This window comes from Vanessa atalanta, chromosome 5 (assembly GCF_905147765.1).
Source record: "Vanessa atalanta chromosome 5, ilVanAtal1.2, whole genome shotgun sequence".
In the NCBI taxonomy this organism is placed as follows: Eukaryota; Metazoa; Arthropoda; class Insecta; order Lepidoptera; family Nymphalidae; genus Vanessa; species Vanessa atalanta.
In genome coordinates this window covers 1,612,618-1,633,739 of record NC_061875.1, presented here as the reverse complement: position 1 = coordinate 1,633,739, position 21,122 = coordinate 1,612,618, and the positions used below count along the sequence as shown (strand labels likewise).

Sequence of the window (21,122 nt, the reverse complement as noted above, 5' to 3'; positions counted from 1 at the left end):
TAATAACCAAGTTATAAAAGTGTTTGTTCGTTTGTGTGTTTGCAAGGTAAATAGAAATAAAAAGCAAATTCAGAAAAATCAAATTTTAGTATTTCAACAGTATAATCAAAATATCGAATTTCAGATAATTATCTGTTATTTATAATTATATCATTATAATATGCAATTATGCATAATTATTATCAATGTAACGATAACGTGATGATTGTATTGAGTAAAAATTAACAGATTAAAACACACTAAACATTAAAAAATATCACTTGATGTCCGCTTCTTTTGATAGGTGACACATACAATAATTGATTAATATACGTCAAGATACCGCACCACTTCGAGATTATAATTATAATTTTACAGCTCTATTTCGGTGACCTCTACTATACAGTATAGTCAAATTTCCTCACAAGGCATGACTGACAATAACTGATCATTTCACATGCATTGAATCATTATAACTCTTGATGAAATTAATTTTAAATTTACTGAGCAAAAAATAAACTTATCTTTTTTCCAACAAGATAAGTTTTCGCTGCACAAAAACTTAATATAATTATAATATAAGCTACACTAGACATACTTAAGTCTCCTATTGCTTCCTACATGTCGGACTGGGAATCTAGACGTGTATATAATCTAAGATGTATAAGCGGCCAAATCATTCATATTAACTCCATCCATGTGAACGTAATAATAATAATAAGCAATATAAAACGAATTAACATTCAAATTGTAATTGTTTCATAAAACTACATAAAAATAGTTAAGAATTAAACGGTAACAAAATAATGATTAAATGCCAGCATTAAAGTAAGAATTTAGTGTGTATAGTTGAACTCCATTTGTACCAAGTACTTAACATTCACTTGCGCGACGTCGTAAACGATGAATCTGAGGTAATATGTCAAGGAAATATATGTATGTAACTTTTTTTGTAAACAATGATTGAATTTTCACAGTAAATTAATTTCAGTCGTATTCAATTATTTTAGAAATAGATTTTTTGTAACTATAAACTAGAAAGGGTAGTCACTAGGTACTGCAAAGTTTTGGAGACTTTTTTGTACAAAAGAGTGATCGAGGCGTCCTAGTTAAATACCTTATAGGAAATCGTATCTCATACTGACCCAAATTGACTGCTCACAATCAGATAGCGACTTCGATAATCGATTCACTACCATCGATCTAAGCAAAACTCGCCTAAAGGCAGCAGTAAGAGCCACGACGTCGGATGCGGTGCAAACACTCAGGCTCAGACAAAAGGATACTCGTTGTAGAGCAGCGAGGTGTCGAGCGGCGCGGCGGGCGCGGCGGGCGGCCCGAGCGGCACGAGCACGTCGCGCAGGCGGCGCGCGCGCGCGGGGTCGGGCTGCGTGCTGCCCACGCCCCACACGGAGTGCACGCCGCTCGGCAGCTTCGTCACGTTCTCGGCGCGCCGGCACTCCTTCCTGGTGGGTGCCAACCGTGTGCACTCATTTTAGACACCGGACCTCCGTAGTTGTATTCATTATCATCCACATATATACAATCATGTTTATATATATATATATATTTACATAATTTGTACAAATGGCGAGTGGGCCATATGATGGTTAGTGATCACGACTATAGTGCTGTAAGAAATATGAAAGATTCCTTACATCGCCAATGCCACCCTTGGAAGCTAAGATTTTACGTCCCTTGTTCCTGTATAATGGCTCAAATTTAAATACAATAATTATACTAAGTATTGCTATTTAGTGTTAAAATATCTGATGTGAACTTACATGTTTCCGAGAGCCACATCACTCAACAGCAGCAGCCCGACGTTGTTTCTTTTGTCCGTGCAGCAGTAGTTAGCAGATTTAGAGACCATGTCCGCGAAGTAAATGCCTTTCCCGAACATGTACCCGGTCACTGGTGCCTCCGGTGGGGCAATTCGAAGACCTACAAAATGAACCAATTTTAATTGTATTGCTTAGATTCACTTAAATTTCATAATATGTAAGTATTGTTTAAGCTGACCTTGGGAGAGAATTCCAGCGAAATTGGTAACACGTGAACCGTGCCATAGTAGTCTTCTGTTGTGAAGTTTTTTAAATGGTTTGAAACGCTTCTCTTCTCCTTCACGAACAACTTGGAATACCTGTTTAATAATATATAATATTTAATTTTCTTAATCATTATTGCTTTTTGTGTTAAATAGGAAGTAGACGCAAAATTTACTTTTATACTAAATATGTTTATGCTTGCACTTTTTCCTTTCTTTTCAAGTCAGAGTCTACCTCCTGCCAACACGAACATCCTCTCAAAGGCATTTGGTTGAACCCGGTACCAACGGTTTTTCGCCACCACAGGATATAACGGTTACCGGTTTGTATGGTGAATACGATTACCAATAATATCTAATAAATTTAACAACAACCCAAGTTGGAACCTATACTAAAATATATGACATTTATGAATGTAGATAAAATTTAAGTACCCACCTCTTGTACTTTTAGCGTATAGCTAGAATGTGTAGCAGCGTGCGTATTCCGCACATATTCTAAAATCATTTCGAATTCTTCGCTCTTCTTATCGAGAGGAGTGATTTCTGCCTTTAATTTTCGATAATGAGCCTCAATAGGACTTACACCATCATCGCTTTCTGGAATGTAACGCATAAAATAATTATAGTTTCATTGATAAAACAAACAATGCAATTGTTACTGTTAGCGCTAAACGTAGTATTAATTATATAATTTCATTAAAAAGTTTGTACTTTACCGAAGAGCATTATAAATAATTATTTTATTGGTATGACGTTCATATTTAACTGCTGCTGTTTTGCATGGCAGTTATTGCCTACGATTTTTTAACGAAATATTAATTGTAAATAAATTACCCGTTTTGAGTAAACTGTAGGCGATTTCAATCTCCAATAGGTTGTCTAACATTTCAGTTTTATTCTTTATGATTTCGACAGTATTCAGCAGTGGGGGATTATCAGTTCCAAAACTATGTGGCACTAAAGTGTAAAATCTGAAAATGTTTAACAGTATAAAATATCGTAAGTTTTAAGAAAAATATTAATCATTTATTTATTAAAGTATTCTTTTCTCTAAAGAGACTTGTATAGAGTTAACAGATAACATTTAACATAAATAAAAAAAGGGTTTCATTTTATTATTTATTATCTAGGCTATAAGCAAAGCAATGCAAGGGTATTGCTTGAAGAACTTATCTTGCTCAAAGACTTTATGTAAGTATTTTATAAAAATAATAATAATAAGTTAAACCTGTTAGTAGCGTCGATGATTTTGTTTTCGCTTGTAGATCCTTTCTCAATAAATTTAAGTAACTCGGAGAGAACATTGTATCCGGATTTAATTTGTTTCTTGGATAATTTTCCGAGAGGCATTTTTTCCGTATCAAGCTAAAACAGTAACAGGTTATATGAACATTTCAGATAACTCTTTTACTCTAAATTATTTTAACTTTGGTCGTTCCAAAAAATATGGTAAGAGTCATTAAGGCTTATTAAATAAGTGATTAACGTTGTATCTGACCTCAAATATATATTATAAAGCAAACAAACAATTACAAAGAATCACAGATAATCAATTTTGGTGAAGTAATAGATTATAATTAAAAAATATATATGATTGTACTAAACAATTATCTGACACTTAATAATAATAAAGATATTTTTTTCTAGGATGAAATCTGAGGTAATAAATTTAAAAAATTAATAAACTCGGAAGCGTAATGATATTACAAATTTCATATTCGGCTTTAGCCCAGTCAAGGTGGATCTAAGCGATTTAAGATACAAAGAACTATCGACCAATCTTAATCAATGGAAAATGCATTTCTTTTTTTTCGAATTCTAACTTTACTTTAGGTATAATTTTGTCTAGCGCCGCAGTGTCCACTGTAGTGTGTATATATCTTACTTCGAACTCGAGGAGCGTCTTCTTCATGTTGTCGATGTTGAAGATCCTCTGTATGAGATTCTGCACGGACATGTGTAGCGAGCATTGCTTATCGACCTGCAGCGACGCTGCCGGCTCGTCGCTGTAGTCCATGTCTATGGGGTAGTACGACTCCGGCATCTGAAGGGGGGGGGGGGGGGGTCATGGAGGAGTTTATGGCACTATTATGTAGAGCGGGAAGAATATCAATGCCCCTATTTAATTTATTTGTGATCGAGACTGTGTGTATCAATCATCTTTGACAAAATTCGATCATCCTTTGCCTTTTTTTTTAAACAGAAACAATAAATACATAAGTATTTATTGTTTCTGTTACAAATAATATCACGATGCATTATATAGATTGGTTTGACTATAGTAGTTGTGATTATACGCACATACGCAGTTAAAAATTAAATTATTTTAATTACACAAGTTTACTTACAAAAATTTCAAAAATTGACTAGCGGTATTTGAAAGCGACGCTCTTAAGACATTTTTTCAGACGATGGAACTTGTGACAATTTTAATTTACAAAAAAATGACACTAATACGTTGGTAGCGGCCTCTAGAAACTGTCAATAGAATGAGGGATCTCTACAATATAGAGGGAGTGTAAAAAAACGTACCCCATATGGTCTAATAGTTTGTAAAACTATTAAATATATAATTTTTATGTTACATTAAGCAATAATAATTATTAAGTAAATTATTGATTGTGTTCAATAAACAACAGCGCTGCTCCTGGGCAGAATTTTATATTCATATCCAATTGTTCTCAGCTTTACCTTAACGAAGTTTTGCCGCTCCTCCCAGGGGTTTTGCGTTCGTTCCATGTAAAGGTTTTCAAATTTTTCAATTGCTTCGTTAAGAGTCTTACATTCTTCCACCTTATTGCCTCCGATCGGAGTACCGATTCTGCCCCAAGATCGGAACAACCAAAACCTGGAAATTAATTATATTAATATGCAATTTTGTTCTATTCTTGAAACGGTTAAGTAAAATAGAATTTATTAAGAATAACGATGACAAGAATCGGTGTGATGTTTTTCTTATGAAAAACTCTACATCAATTCTTGTCATCGTGTTGATTTATTCATAAATCAAGTAATTGGCCTCACTTGTTCTTCCCGTCAGCTCTGAGCACCTGCAGCTTGTAGTAGGAGTTCTTGCCGGCCACCACGTCGGTCTTGGACAGCACGGCGGTGTACTTGGAGCCGTCGGGCGCCTGGTACACGTGCGCCAGCTCCTCCAGCCCCGAGTCGGGGTCCACGGCCGTGCCGCCTGCCACCCGACATGAACATTACACATCGTAATTCAGTTCGCCTTATCAAATTTCCTTCAAACCAATAAGAACACAATTTCACTTAATCGAAATAGGCATTGTGGAATTGTCCTATACAAGACCAATCAAACATAAAGTTTTTAAAAAGGAAGTGGTTATCAAAACCTCCACATGCTAGGCTGATTTGACATGTCAGCTCTACGCAAAGTTTGAGATGGGTTGTAGAGACAGGTGAGGTGTAGGCATAGTAGAATAGAGATTTTACTACGCCAGAAATTATTACTTGTACTATAAATAAATATATCTAATAGGAATATTGTATTAAGTAGCAAGATAATTCACCTTTAATTTTCAGCTTTGTGATGGTAGATTTGGATTTTGCATACATGCTCCCAGACTTTTGTATGGACTTTCCATCAATAACATCTTGAGGAACTCGTTTAGTCGGCTGTTGAAATTTTGTAAGTTTTTAATGATAAAGTAAAAACAAAATAAATCAATACAAATGAAAAAAACGAAACAGTCAAACATCGCAAGTTCAACTTACGTCAGATCCCCAATCCGCAATATTATTTTCTCTTATAAGTTCTAGTGATTTTGTAACACTTCCATTGCTGGGATCAATTAGGTCCAAGAATGATTCTTCGACAACCTGAAAAATTATGGATATAAACTTAACATTGACTGTTTTAAGACCATATTTTATCTTAATTTGTAATCAGCTACAAGTCTGCAATGTTTTAATTCGAAAATGGAAAACTTTAATGAAATTAATTTTAGAAATTTGACCTCTATATCTTTATCTTGTATTTCTTCCATTTTGACATTCATTTTTTCTAGATCATTCTTGGTGGATATTACAGCTGCTAGTGTATCTGTTAGCTTATTCACAACTAAGCCTCCCAACTTCAAAATGCGGTGCTTGATATCCTCTTTGGGAGTTTTGAATTTACCATAGATGAAAAATTGAAGGTTCTTCAATGGTGGAACCGGTTTGTCTTTCTGAGAACTAACATGATTAAAAATACATTTACACAAAAGAATAATATTATAATGAAAATAAAGTATATTACAAAAGTATGTTCTTTCATATGTATATGTACAAACTGATGCTTTTATGCAATCTAAATACAGAAAAGTTAACAATAAAAACTTAACTCAGTACATGTTTGTTCGAAAATACAAATTATTAATAAAACTCACCTCTCTGGTTCCTCTTTCTTTACGACTACAATGCTCGGAGGTGGCTCACTTTCAAATATTCTATCGCTACACTTTGACTTAAATTTTTTGAATATTACATGATCTTGAAATGCTTTAGGGACTTTCATTGTTTTTCTCTTAGGAGTTTTAGTTGTATATCTACATTTCGACCATTCGCTTATATTTCCTACAAGTATGCAAGTGCAAGACAATAAATTGATATGAAAACAAAAAAGGGGAGAGAAATATATTTTTTCGGTTTACTTGGTGGTAGGTAGGTAGAGCTTTGTATATGTCAGTCTATAGTCTATTCCATCTACAATAGAATAAAACCCAAATAAACAACAATTGACATTGAATAATCCAAGGTACTTAAACTTCTTCGACTTAACGGCTGGTTCTAGTCCTATTTGAATGGTGCTAGAATCCGGGAGACTGGATACGGATGCAAGCCTTATACAGGGTCTTCGCCTCCTTAAGTTGGAGACCCTAAGCTCTAGCTCCAGTCGGTTCTCACAATCGAGCACTGTCATCCGCATTCTACATGCAAGCTGGTCCCGGATGCATGCCGCGACAACATCTAGAACTACGTTGAATAATAACGGGCTAAGAGCCGAGCCCTGGGCGATCCCTACAGTGATTGACAAAGGCGCATTATCGCCAACAACGGTTCTAACCAGGGAAGTGGAACTCAAGTAGGTCTCAGGCACGTCTTCGAACCGCAACGCCAACCAGATGCATTGACGAGGCACATGGACAAAGGCCTTCTGCAGGTCCAAGAATGCCAAATGTAGAGCTCTCCTTTTAACCTTTTGGATCCCGATAAGTGGAATAGCGTAATATCATAAATAAAGACATACTAATCAAGAACTGTTTGTAATGTACAAAATAGCTGAGCTATTATAAAATCGTGGAATCATGGAATATGAAAATCTAAGGTTTGTTTATCTTTATTCCTTCTTTGATTGGAATAGACTATAGATAAGTATGACCCACGCATCAGATATACTATGGACAAATGTTTAATGGGGCATTGTTGATGTAAGGGTTGGCTAATATTTTTTACCACCAGATGGCTCTTTAGCTCATACCACCTATCTTTAATATATATGTATTTATAGTAAATTATATAGTACCTGTACACTTATAGTAAAATGTGTCCAATACAAGTTGCCCTTTACAGTCTGGACACGGCTCAGGAACTCCAAATGTCATAATATCAGCCAAATGATCCAGACACTGGAAACGAAACAATACATTTTCTGTAGTAGAAAGAGAATAAAAGTTTATATGAAATTATGAATAACAATAATTTTAACAGCTTTGGTCTATGTACATATTGCCATATAAACTAAAATTTTTTTCAGACTCTGAATCAAACCATCATTGAATTAATATTCTACAAATCAGAATTTGTAATACAATTATTGATTATTGGTACTGATTGTTTTTAATTGATGTTGATAAATTACCTCATCACGACCTTTCAGCACCTCTTGTAAATTATCTTCAAGTAAATCCTGCAGGTCATTCTTAGTGAGGTCAGCGAGTACACTACGATATTTATGGAATGATTTATTTTGTTTTTCAATTTTTTTTTGTAAATCCTTTTCTTTCTTTATATCAGCTTCATCTTTTGGTTCCAATTTTAACTTTTTCACAGGCACTTCATCATCTTTGGACGCTCTTAAACATTTTATTACACAAATTATTGAGTGAATTAGATTTTTTATAACACAAAAAATTATATATAAATTACAATTTATTATAGTATTTGTTACATACATACATTACAAATAGTATTTATTACATACTTGATGGCATCCTTAACTGTTTTCTGATCTTCCTTATTGAGACTCTTAAAACCTGGAAGATCTTCACCACCAGCTAAGAATAAAAATTCGTTTTTTTTCTCAGCAAAACAATTAAGATGATGCCAATTGGGATGATCTCCATACTTTGGATCATAAGACAATTTCGAAACTCTTATTTCTCCCTAAAATTAAATTTCATGTCATAATTTTCAGTTACTTTTAAATTTTATTTCATAATAATCTATAAACTACATACCTTACAAATTTTAATATCACAATGTTTACATGTTGCTCTACTCGACTTAGAATATTCAATAGAATAATTTGCCAAAGCTGCCTTTTCGCTGTTGTCCCTTTTATTAGACTTGCCTTTCTTATTTTTTTCTGCAGGCATCACAATGCCTGATGGATTACCTTAGGAGAAAATGTAATAATTATTTAATGACGTCCATATAATGGGTTTCAACCTAATGTAGCCAGATTCATAAAGCCCTAAAATATAACATGTACAATGATCAATCATTCCTTTATTTACACATCCTTTACTGCACTCCAAATGTATGAACAAAATATATAGTAAATAAAATTCAAGTTCAACTAAATTGTCGCTAGCAGTCATGGTCATGATTTGTACAGTAACTATTAAACTTTTTTACTTGTGTATAATTAAGGTCTTAGGTTACTAATTTGTATAAATATAAAAATAGCATTGTAAGTATAAATAAGGATATACTAAAGTTGTGTGTGATAATAAAAAAGAGAGGGAGGCTTAACACTAAAGCAGCCATCCCTTCTAGGGCACCTCTGCCTTGCACTAAGAGTTTATGGAGATAAGAGAATGAAATCATAGCAATTATTATTTTATGATATTGATAATTATATCAGAAAATATTTTACTATTCAAAAAATTTTATTTGTACATACCCAACATGCTCTTTATTCTGACTTGATCATCATTTTTAAGTTTATTAAAATTTGCAATTTCAGCAATACTTCCAGGACATTTTTTTTTAAAGAAACATTCTTCATGATGCCAATTTGGTTGCTTGCCATCATGAAAAGCCGACTATAACATAAAATTATCATGGGCTTTATTTAATGACACTTTTAAATCATGTTACTTTATGTACTTTTAAATCATGAATCAACAATAATGCATTAAAATTCAGAGGGTAGACTCTACTGAGAAGAAATGATAGGAAACTTAATAAACATATCAATATTTATATGACATTAAACAAAAACATTTACAATTCCCATTTATAAATTTAAAAAAAATTGTACCACACAGTGGAAAAAACTAAGTTATTGTGTTTTGATTTCGTTAAGTAAGGCTTTTGTTATTATTTACATTATACATTATTACTCACTACTACTACTTTTTGACAGGATTAGACAAGTTTTTATTATTAATGTATGTTTTTGTCTAATAATTTTAATTATACAATTAATTAAAACGAATCATAAGAAGCTGATAGCCTAACGTACCGGTATATAAATAAAGGTTCACATTACATCATGTTTAAGCATTTACCTGCACCATTATTGCTATTCGCAAAACTCCTTGGTCTATTTTATTTTTACACGCTTTACATGATGCTCGACCGGACTTAGCATATTCAACTTGATAAGGTAAATCAGACATTTTAAAGTTAAAACGGTCTTGATTCAGTTTTTCATTAGTTACCTAAAAAATTATTTATTGAATTAAGTTACTGCCACATTCAAAAGTGCGGTTTGCGACTTTGTTACCATCGGTGAAGTTTAAATCAAAGTCTATGGCTTGAATTAAACTGCCAATTGCCATTGACAACAGTCAACGACGAATAAGTTAAACTAAAGAATTGTAATTAAACATTTTTTTTTTTGTGTTGAAGTATTAAAATGTTATATCTTAATATTTTGTTGCATATATTTTTGAGGTGTATAATGTAATGTTTACCTAAACTTAAAGTAATATATTTATAATAATAATAAAAAGTGGTAAAATAACTAAACTGATCTATGTACTATAAATAATATACATAATTCTTCACTAGAATATGTATTATAAAATATTTCTAAGTACTAACGAACTCGGCATTTTTTACTCAATTAGCTATTGTTCCTAATTTAAAGAATGATATTATATATTATTCGAAAAAAAGAATTTGAAGTAATAGAAGAGAGCTACATTATGATTTTATTGAAAGGGTATGGCAACGTTCAACAACCCTTTGTTTTGTGTATGTATAATATTATTGACATTTTCATGAGTTTCATCTGACAGCAATCGGCATTCGGTAATTCTAGTCAAAGTGGTTTTAATTATTTTAAATAATTTATTTATTCAGCTGCGTTTGTATTTACGCACTTTCTGCATAAAAAGTAGTTATTTATCAACAATGAGCAACAGAAAGGAGAGCTTGAAAAAATCTCTTGGACTCACAGAATATCCGTGGAGTTCTGGTATGGATCTATATGTATAGATTTACAATATTTTAAGTTATAACATGAACACGTACTATGCGAATTACGGCTTTTAATGAATAACTATAATATACATTTTTCATAAATTTATATGTTTACACATGAAAAACGTCGTAATTACTCTAGTTCACATTCAAAACACGGTTGTATGAAACCTTAACTACCCTCCATTTTGTTACCTTTTTTTTAAAACCAGCTATGCGTGCGTTTCCTTCAGTATATCATTTTGTTAAATGTTATGTTCTTTTTCCCTAGTTTTTGATGATAATGATAACAGTGCTGGTTGTTGTAGAATAATATGATCATATCCTCCTATGAATAATTCAATGTAAATGTGTTGGATATTTTAGTTAAACATTTCATAACTAGGAAGGATGTTATTGCAAAACTAAAGTCTTTATTGTACTTGTATTATAAAGAAGTTGCATATTGTTTGTTTGTGTTTTTCAGGTACACTCTAAAACTAGTTTTAGATTGTACCATGTGTAATATTGATAACATTTTATGTAATGATTATATATAATTTTTAATTTTGATTTAAGAATCATATTGATTATTTACGATTTTACATCTTGCATATATATTTTTTTAATTATTCACTGAAGTTATAGTTTTCTGGAAACCAGAATGGATTTATTTACTTTGATACCGGTGCTATCTTTACTGGTCTGTTTATATAATAATTGTTGTGGATTCTATGAAAATATTAATATTATTGTAAATACACATAATTATATATAGATTTATTTAAGTGAATCATACTGTGAGATATTATAATTTTTGATTCCATATTATTTTGAAAAAGATATAGTATAATCTGAATTTAACTTCTGTGCCGAGATGGCCCAGTGGTTAGAACGCGTGCATCTTAACCGATGATTTCGGGTTCAAACCCAGGCTGGCACCACTGAAATTTCATGTGCTTAATTTGTGTTTATAATTCATCTCGTGCTTGGCGGTGAAGGAAAACATCGTGAGGAAACCTGCATGTGTCTAATTTCAACGTAATTCTGCCACATGTGTATTCCGCCAACCCGCATTGGAGCAGCGTGGTGGAATATGGTCCAAACCTTCTCCTCAAAGGGAGAGGAGGCCTTTATCCCAGCAGTGGGATATTTACGGGCTGCTAATGCTAACTTCTGTGAGAGTAGTTAGACAATAGCTTGTTTGAATCTAAGACTCGGTATATATAAAATACCTTCATTTACATATTCCATGTGATTTGCTACTAGCTCTGCTGTAGTGTGCACGACAAAGAGGTTCTTGATTAATATTACCTTTATTTTTAATACAAAACTATTCCAGTTAATTACTTATACATGTTTAAATGTAACTGCCGAAGTTCAAAATACATTTTTATGAAGAATCAATTAGGAACATCACAGATTACTTAAGATGATGATCATGTCTCTTACTTCTGTGTTTGGAATAGGTCGTTGTTATGTGTTTTCAATAATATAAGGTGTTTCAACAATTTGTTCTCGATAATAACTTTGAAGTGTCTGTTAATAGTTTATAATTATTTTTTGAAACCTACGTGTTTGTTTTATCCTTTATCAATACTTGTTACAGACGATGAAGACAACCCGCAAACAAATCCGGAACCGGCTGCGTCGTCAAGTAGAAGACAGGTTGAATCTGAAAATCCTAATCAGCCTGGACCTAGCGGTCATAACAGTAAGTTGAAAGAAATTACCTTCCAGATACAACCAATAGCGTAGGTCTGTTATTATTGATTTTATTGTTATTTGTATAAGTCTACTAGGATTGAATAATTGAATGATGTATGAATTATAAATAAATAATTATGATGTTATCATGTTATATAAGTTCTTTAAGAGGTATTTACTGAGAATTATTACATATATAGCAGTGGATTTCTGCTGCATATTTCCTATGATGCTTATCCGGGATATGAGTACAGGTGCTAGGATCTGCAGTCTTGTAAACTACTAGCAAAAACATCCTGCTTTGCATAGGTGCAATTTACTATTAAAGAAAATGATATGATAACAATATAATTCGTAATCTACAGTACTCAGTTATATTGTAGCTTTCTACCAGTAAATATTTTTTAGAATTACATAATTAGTTCCAGAGGTTACTCGCAAAAAACATAATTTATCTCTTTATAATATTAGTACAGATCAGTAGACGAAAAATGTAGATTAGTACATACAATCTGGCTGTTAAGACTTCCGGGTTTTAGCGACGATCACGTTTTTAAAAATATTTCTTATAGATTGTTTGCGTTATTGGAACGGCGCAATCCCGAACTTCGCAGTTTTTTTTTATTTCGCAAGGGAAGCCTTTAAAACTTAATACAAACTTCCTATTGAGTAATACGAGGTATTTGGGATTTATAACCACTTAAAACTTTGCGGGGGCCGTGCTATATATTTTGACATCTGCAACCCTCAAGTGTTGTTTCCTTGCGCATACAACAGAATACTCTTAATGTATGTATGTCTCAAGCAGGGGGACCTTCACTGTCTATATCACCATCAAGAAGGAACCAAACTAGATTGGAACGTGACTTGTTCTGGTCACTGCTCAATAATCCAAACAGAATGAGCGGTGGAGGACCCATGAGGTACGTATACGTATATTTCAATATAGCTTGGTACTTATGTACAAATCCTAAATAATATTATAAATGTAAAAGGGAATTAAATAGTTTGTTTGCCTTAACACGTCTTAACTACTCAACCGATATCATGAAATCGTCTTGTCTACGGTACGCAAAAGTAGTAAGAGTAACTAATACTTGCCCCTCCTCTGCAGGCAGACTAAGCCGCGGGGGGACACTAGTTCAAAAAAAAAGTGAAATTTAAATAATTAAAAAAGTGGATTAACAATGTGCAATGAAATCAAATTATTATTGATGAATTGTTTCTCTTTGTAGGCCGAGTACAAGTTCCGCTGATCCTGTCGAAACACACGAACGGATTGATCTCGATAGTCCAGTTTCGAACATACAGCGCATACTTGCAATTAAAAGGTTAACTCGAAGCCTGGGTGCCAACCTTTGCAAACACCCGCAACGTAAGTACAGTTTTAATTTTAGTTTTTTTTAAACTAACAATTGCTGTTAGTATTTGTCGAATCTTATAAATAAGTCTCGATTGACGCGTGCAAGTATCGTCAGCAACGCTATCGAGGTGAAATCTGTGATTATGTTTATTAGTACCCTTGGTATACACTCCACCTATTTGGTGGTAGGGCTTTGTGCAAGATCTTATGGAATAAGCACCACCCGCTCAATAGATATTCTTTCGCAAAACAGCAGCCAGACACATAACGATACTAAGTAAAGTATTGTTATGTGTCTGGTTCGCCCTAGGTCCTATCCTAGAAGTTTATCTATCTTTATAGCACATAGATAGACTAAGTGGATTACCGCCAATCATAAACATTGGCTCTGCAAGATACGTTACCCATTTCTTACATCGCCAATACAAAGAAAGTAATTTATTGATTTTTAATTTCATTCATTTCATCACTTGATAAAATTCCGGTCAAATAACTTACCGAAAGTCGGTTTTTACTTTTCTATTGTATGTAGGTTACATTAGAACATCGGAAGTCAATTTGATTGGAAAGGCACTAATTAGTCCGAACAGTCCGCGCTCATAAAGCGCTTGCAATACATGAGATACATGCTTTCATATATAGCTTATGTTATGTATTCTAATTATATTTTCCAACGCTTATTTAATGATTATATTTGAAGGTCCTGGTCCTGGCTCATCAAGGAATATAATATTCACTCCAACAATGCACGGGGATTATTCGTCTTTAAAATTCGGTCGTCTCAAGAGAAGACCCATGTCACGAGTGCCACCAGCCGGATGTAGCAGGAATAGCAGTATGCAACAGTTTTAGTCATTTAAATAAATATATATATATTTTAAATAACGTCATAATTTTTAAAATAAATTATCTGTGACTCAGTTTTACTGCCTGCTATAATTACTAGACCATATTATTATTGTATTTTCTCAATATAATGATTTGAGTAAAGCGCCATCTATGGGATCCCAGTATAGTCAAATAGCTTTGTCTCGATAAAATCGGTCTAGTAATTCAGAAGTTACTCAATTAAATATCAATTTGTGTATATATTATATATAGATAAAAGTTCGACATGATTCAGATTAATGTATAATTTTGTACCCGCAGTAATTCCCGCAGTGATAGAGAGCGCCTCGGCCCCGACGCACTCCGACGAAGGTCTGCTCACATTACATAATAAATACTTTTCTTCATTACTTATTTTCCTTTATGCCATCGTTTTGAGGTCGGTATAATGCAAGGAAATGAATTTGATAGACTTGTCTGACGTCACTAGTCCTTGTGGTTTTTTTTTATAATACCATGTGGGTTGTATGTAGAAGGAGAATATAATAAAACTTTAGATTTACATATAAAAATGAGATTCGATTAATTGTGCTAGTGCATGTTAACTGCACTACATGTTCGGTTACTTTTTATTTTTAAATTATTTATTCATGTAATTTTAAGTTATAATATTAACCTTTTCAACTAAAACTACTTATATTCACTTTAAATTTACTCCTAATGTTCACAAATCCGTAATTAACACCATAATTATATATTAGATCTCAAACAAGGATGTCATTTTAAGGGCAAAGTTGTTTATCTATATTTACTCCTGCTATTGGAATAGGCTATAATGCTGATGGTATCGAGAGTCATTTAGTACTTGGTGTTCTTAGTCAACAACAGAGTATCCTTCTAGTTAAATCTTGTATATTTTAACGGCAACATTGAAATTACCTGGTTTCCTTAAATAAACGTAATATTTGTTATTAAATTCTTGCAGATAATAACTTTGTAGCAAATATTTTGAGTCAAATTACAGAATTAATGTTCTTCATAGACTATACTTAGTATTTTTTTGATTTCTACGCGGGTTATATACACTAGTTATAGTTCTTTACTGACATACTTTGTAATTAAAATGGTGCAAACTAATAACTACTGAGTTTCTTGCCGGTTCTTCTCGGTAAAATCTGAACTGAACTAGTGGTAACGTTAACTTTAAATTCAATTCAACGATAGGATGACTCAAAAGTACTCGTATGAGCTTGAATTACTTGAATTTTTAGATTTTTTGATTTTGATTTTATTTAATTTTGATTGTACATAAACATATTTTTCAGAATCTCCCCAACCGATCAACTCGGCATCGCCGGAACATAATGATGATAATGCCGAAGATCAGGAAACTATGGAAGGTTAAATCCATAGTTACTTCATATGAAAACAAAATCCTTAACTCAAATTTATATTTATTTTAATGGACTTTGTCTACAGTGGACACGTCTGCCGGTGGAGTTTCTCTCGAGGAAGAAATAGTTGAGATAGACGGAGGGGGTGAGGAGAACCAGGACGAAAATGGCAATGAAGAAGAACAAGCCGAACAAGCGAGCGGAGATGAAGATGCTCATGAAGTATATCTTACACCTATTTTATCTTTTCATATTTGTTCGGCTTCGGTATTGTTTATCTTTCATAAAACGGGAATTCGAATTTAATGCCTCATCTTTAATTATATATATTATATAATGTTGTTTATCTTAATGTAAACCGTATAATTGTAGGAAATATCTGCTCAAGTCACCGCTCCCGCTGAATCACAACAGTCTCAGGGAATCAAAAGAAAAGGGGAAAGTATGAGCCCTCTATTCATTCGTTACATCAGGCGTAATTTCATAAACCTTAATCGAGCCTACAACTTTTTTACTGTTTCAGTACCCGAGGAGAGAGAACCGGATTCGGTCAAGGAGTTCAATCAAGTGAGACATTAATATTTTTGATTCAATAATACTATGATAATATTCGACGTCGTAACCCCGGCCGCTCGTCGCAGAGCCTGCTGCGCCTGCTGGAGTGCCCCGTGTGCCTGGAGTGGATGGAGCCGCCCATGTCGCAGTGCCGGCGCGGCCACCTGGTGTGCGGGCGGTGCCGCGCGCGCCTCGCCGCCTGCCCCGTGTGCCGCACCGCCTTCTCGTCCGTGCGCAACCGCGCCATGGAGGCCGTCAGTATCCCCCCCCCCCGCACTCGCGTGTGAAACTGTGTGTGTGTCTGACGGGCGCGCCGGCCGCAGGTGGCGGAGATGCTGCGCTACCCGTGCCGGCACGGCTGCGGGCGCGAGACGCGGCTGCGGCGGCGCGCGGCGCACGAGTCGAGCTGCGCGGCGCGCCGCTACCGCTGCCCCGCGCCGCCCTGCGCCGAGCGCCCGCCGCTGTCGCTGGCCGACCTGCCGCACCACTTCCAGGTACCCTTCAGTCGTGTGTAAGGTTGCTCGTGATATTTTTTTATGTAGAAACAATAACCAATATTTTAATACAATGATATTCATGCGAGGTGACGCGTTTTTGCACTGAGTGAATTTTGGATCTTTGAGGATCCTTCACAGATAATGGAGTGTATATAGTAATATAGTGGGAGCGTGACATCGATTCCAACCGAAGATGTATTTTCTCTGTGACTCGTAGCATTTATTGTCTAGAACATGTCTTTCACTTCGGGCATTAAGAGCCCTTTCAATAATTCTTTTGTACCGATAAATATGCTTAATACACTTTATAAAGCTTAACATTTCGGTCAGACTAAGCATCTCTCCATGCTGAAAGTGGGCCGCAAGCACAAGTTCTCGATGAAGGTGAACTCCGAGCAGCACGACAACTGGCTGGTGATGGCGGCGCGCGAACTGTTCCACCTGCGAGTGGACGTCGACATCCGCACGTGGGGCGTCGTGGTGTACGTCGCCTACATTGGACCCAAGTGTAATGCTAGCAACTTCACCTACGAGGTCTGTATTTGCATAGGATTGGAATGAATATAATTTCGCTGATAATTCTCCTGAAATTGGGGCACATCTAACCAACGATCATATCTGAAGTAGGTATGTGAAATGAGTCATCGAGTCCCTATGTCCCTTCAACGAAATCTAAGTGAATGCCTCAAATAGGAAAGGGGTTTATAAGCAACAGGCTTAAAAACCCCTAAAATTACTTTTCTGTTTTTCCAAAGAAGTATTAATGTAATCTCACTTCATATATTATCTATGAATCATATCTCTTAAAATTAGTAAATATTGGCTTTTCAATTGGCTTAGTAAATTTTTCAAGTTTACTTGTACTCTATAAAACTATCAAGTGATGTATCGTTGGAAAAAATAAATGATCAAATTCTATAATTTGGTTTATATTAAGGTTAAATATAACATTGTAATTAATAATTTACAATATAATATTTAACATTTGTCCATAATTCGATTGACAATAGACATGCTCTAACTCATATGGTTTTGTGCAATTATATGATAATCATATATTTAATGAATAATATCACAGGTGACGGTCACCGGGCAACACAACGATAGAAAACTCGTGTACACCCGCGCAACACACAGCGATTTGGAGAGCTCGTCCCTGAACGTGAGCCGCCAGGACTGCTTCCACCTCACCCTGGATCAGGCCCTCAACTTCCTGAGATTCAAGAATCGGTACTGCGAACCGGACAAGTTCCTCGACTTCGTGGTAGAGATCAACAAGCGCGAGGTGCCCGCGGAGAACACCCTGGACGAGTCCGATTCCTGATTAGAGTGTGTCGTGTACGTGAGCGAGGGCCGCATCGTGCGCTACGAGACGCACGGCCTGCCCGCGCCGCCCGCGCCGCCCGCGCCGCCCGCGCCCCCCGCGCCGCCCGCGCCGCCCGCCGCGCGCTGAGTCGGTCCGCGCGACGATACAGATCACAATTTGTGCTCAAACAAAAAAAATGGACTATGAAATTTTTTCTAAAGTGTATCTTGTCTAATACTTATATGTAGAGCCTCTCTCGATTTTCGTTTCTTTTGTGATCGAATAGCGTTGATCGCTATTCTGTACGATCATTTGTAAAGCGATCGATATATTAGTTACCTCGTGTTCTTGGTCATCGATGTTTAAATTATTTTCGAAATAAATTTTTAGGCGTGTCTCACCTTTATATGGCACACCTGATGATATGATGGCACGTATACCATTAAATATAATTAGCTACTAAGTAAAAGACTGTATTTTTTTATCTTTTATTGTAAAGCTTCGATTACATTTCGGTTCTTTATTTGGAGCTATAAACTGAGTATAATTGAGAGTAATAAATTTACACATTTTTAACGAAATTATATATTTATTTTATATGCATCATGCATTGATTATTAGGAATTAAAAAAAAATAAACAAAGTTGAAATTAAAAATATCAATATATTTTTTAAAGATAGTACTTTAAGATTGTCTACTAAATTTCTGTATTGTAATATAACTGAAGTACTTTAACTTAACTAGAATATATTTTATATCCTGGCTAAATTAGCACTTTACTGGGAGTATATCTCTAACCGCCTATTAGGCGGTACGCATCATATCTATGGAAATAACTTAATTATGCTTATTATTTTAAATATTTAACAACCAATAAATGAAAACATAAGTCGAGCCTACATTTCAAATTTAAACAGGCTATTACCGTGACTTGTTCTCAACCACACGGAAACGCCAAGACTGATGATTTTCTTATCGACTGGGTCGACATTATTAGGTAATCATTTATAATAGGGATAACCTACACGTGTTGATGTATGAGGAATGATTACGAACAAAACGAAACATTCCTTATACTATGGTTTATTAAAAGCCAGTGGCTTTTAGTAGTGTATTGAATATGATATTTTAGTGTAATGTTAATATAGCGTTCGTAGTGCATGCATTATACATTTGTATTTGACGCTCTATTTATTTTCATAACAAACCTCTATATAATGGCTTGTTGTATTCTATTTGTATCTCATATTACTCGACATGTCATGTAATCATGTCATTTTTAGATTGGTGTTATTTATATTACATAGACTTCCTTGTTTGTCTAGTGGCAACAAAGCCGCAGACCCAGGTCAGCCCGATAAAAAAAAGATGTTCTTCGTAGCACCCCGGAGTCTGTTGTCTGGATGTTGGCAGTATTGAGAATAGACATCTGCGTAATTGGTCTAGAGGAAACATCATAAATTGTATACAATTATAAAATCGAATAAGTATTTAAGTATGTCTATTACATGTATTTAAGGTCACCTATTGGTGTAATTAGGAATTTACATTAGTATCAAGGAATCCTTAGACTTTATTGTCCGCGGGAGGCTTAACTACTTTTATGGTATTAATAATTGCCTATACGTGTCTACTCTTGGTGTATAATCGACTATAGCATAATCCAGGCATTAACTATTGGATTGGAAATCTGAAATCAATTTCGATGATTTTCTAGAGTTTGTTGGGAACATGCTAAAAATTATTTAAAATAATGAAGATTCCTAGAAACGTATAAAACCACTGAACAATTAAAAATAAATCACGGCATGTTAATATTATTTATTCTCAATCTCTACGTCATGCACCTAATGTATGTTTTATTGGATCAATAATATATAAAATACGTTTATTTCCTGCTCATTCTTTTACCCTGTGTCGTTTTTTGTTTCCGAGACCAAAATCGTTTCAAATTTAAAAGATTCGTTTCTCTACATGTTTATAACACAATATTTAAGTAAGATTGTATGTTTATATCTATCTCTGAATATTATAAAATATTTGAACACGATGTGTCGTCAACATTATTTACAATTATTATATACATTATACAGAAATACAATGCACTTATTTTTAAAAATATAGACTCATTAGCACTGAATTGTGTATAGTATGTACTAATGGGTTTTTTAATACTTACAATATATAAAAATTGAATATATGTATATTTAACTTGTATTCGTTTAAGTAATTAGGAATTCGGCGTCATTCGTTTTGGTATTAAAAGCTCAAAAGACCACATTTTTATATGAAGGACTTAAGGCAAGAAATATAATTAAGATTATACTTTAAATGTGATGAGAAAAATTCTGTCCACGTCGAAAGGATAGGAAAGATTTTAGGTTCATTTTCAAAATCGAATTTAAAATGACGTTTTGAATTAAGGTTAGTATTTACCTACAGTCAGCTAGAAGCTGATATTATAGTAATATTTTGTCATGTATTTTATTATCCTTAGAGTAGTAATTTAAAGTTACAAATCATTGTTTCAATACTTTTTAAATTTCATATACACAATCGTAATAATCACTAATTACAATTATCTTTCGTATGAACGGCTCTGTTGTGTTCCTTTTATTATTATTATTATTACGTTCATTATGGGTTAGGTATAAAATCTGTGATGTTTTGTTATCAATTGCATTTGTGGTGTCATTTATTGTGATTGTTACCTTGTTTTGTTTTTGTTTGACTATTTTTTTCAATAGGTTATGATTATTTATATACCTGGTAAAATAAATTATACGATAATAAATATATATATTT

General features: G+C 34.1%; 2 protein-coding genes across 5 annotated transcripts; one reads left to right on the top strand and one right to left on the bottom strand.

Moving 5' to 3' along the window:
- Window positions 1-708: 708 nt before the first annotated feature.
- LOC125063970 (poly [ADP-ribose] polymerase) lies at window positions 709-10,006 on the bottom strand. Its single transcript, XM_047670717.1, has 20 exons — window positions 9,769-10,006; window positions 9,159-9,300; window positions 8,491-8,648; window positions 8,235-8,416; window positions 7,893-8,106; window positions 7,557-7,659; window positions 6,421-6,607; window positions 6,007-6,226; window positions 5,765-5,869; window positions 5,560-5,665; window positions 5,054-5,216; window positions 4,721-4,877; window positions 3,915-4,073; window positions 3,258-3,394; window positions 2,864-3,000; window positions 2,466-2,626; window positions 2,002-2,122; window positions 1,764-1,923; window positions 1,266-1,445; window positions 709-888 (listed from the first exon to the last, which is right to left on the bottom strand). Exons 1-20 carry the CDS (start codon window positions 9,877-9,879, stop codon window positions 816-818), a joined length of 2,976 nt encoding a protein of 991 aa, XP_047526673.1. The 5' UTR covers window positions 9,880-10,006; the 3' UTR covers window positions 709-815.
- A 486-nt stretch (window positions 10,007-10,492) lies between these two features.
- LOC125063982 lies at window positions 10,493-21,039 on the top strand. Of its 4 annotated transcripts, none has more exons than XM_047670740.1 (15): window positions 10,493-10,682; window positions 12,276-12,380; window positions 13,182-13,296; window positions 13,609-13,748; window positions 14,437-14,571; window positions 14,886-14,936; window positions 15,890-15,964; window positions 16,044-16,180; window positions 16,331-16,400; window positions 16,482-16,525; window positions 16,600-16,767; window positions 16,837-17,007; window positions 17,341-17,544; window positions 18,089-18,220; window positions 18,328-21,038. In XM_047670740.1, exons 1-15 carry the CDS (start codon window positions 10,619-10,621, stop codon window positions 18,562-18,564), a joined length of 1,848 nt encoding a protein of 615 aa, XP_047526696.1. In that variant the 5' UTR covers window positions 10,493-10,618; the 3' UTR covers window positions 18,565-21,038. The 4 variants fall into 4 exon arrangements, with proteins under 4 accessions (XP_047526696.1, XP_047526695.1, XP_047526697.1 ...); XM_047670739.1 differs by having other exon boundaries at window positions 13,179-13,296; XM_047670741.1 differs by lacking the exon at window positions 15,890-15,964 and having other exon boundaries at window positions 13,179-13,296; window positions 18,328-21,039.
- The last annotated feature ends 83 nt before the right edge of the window (window positions 21,040-21,122 follow it).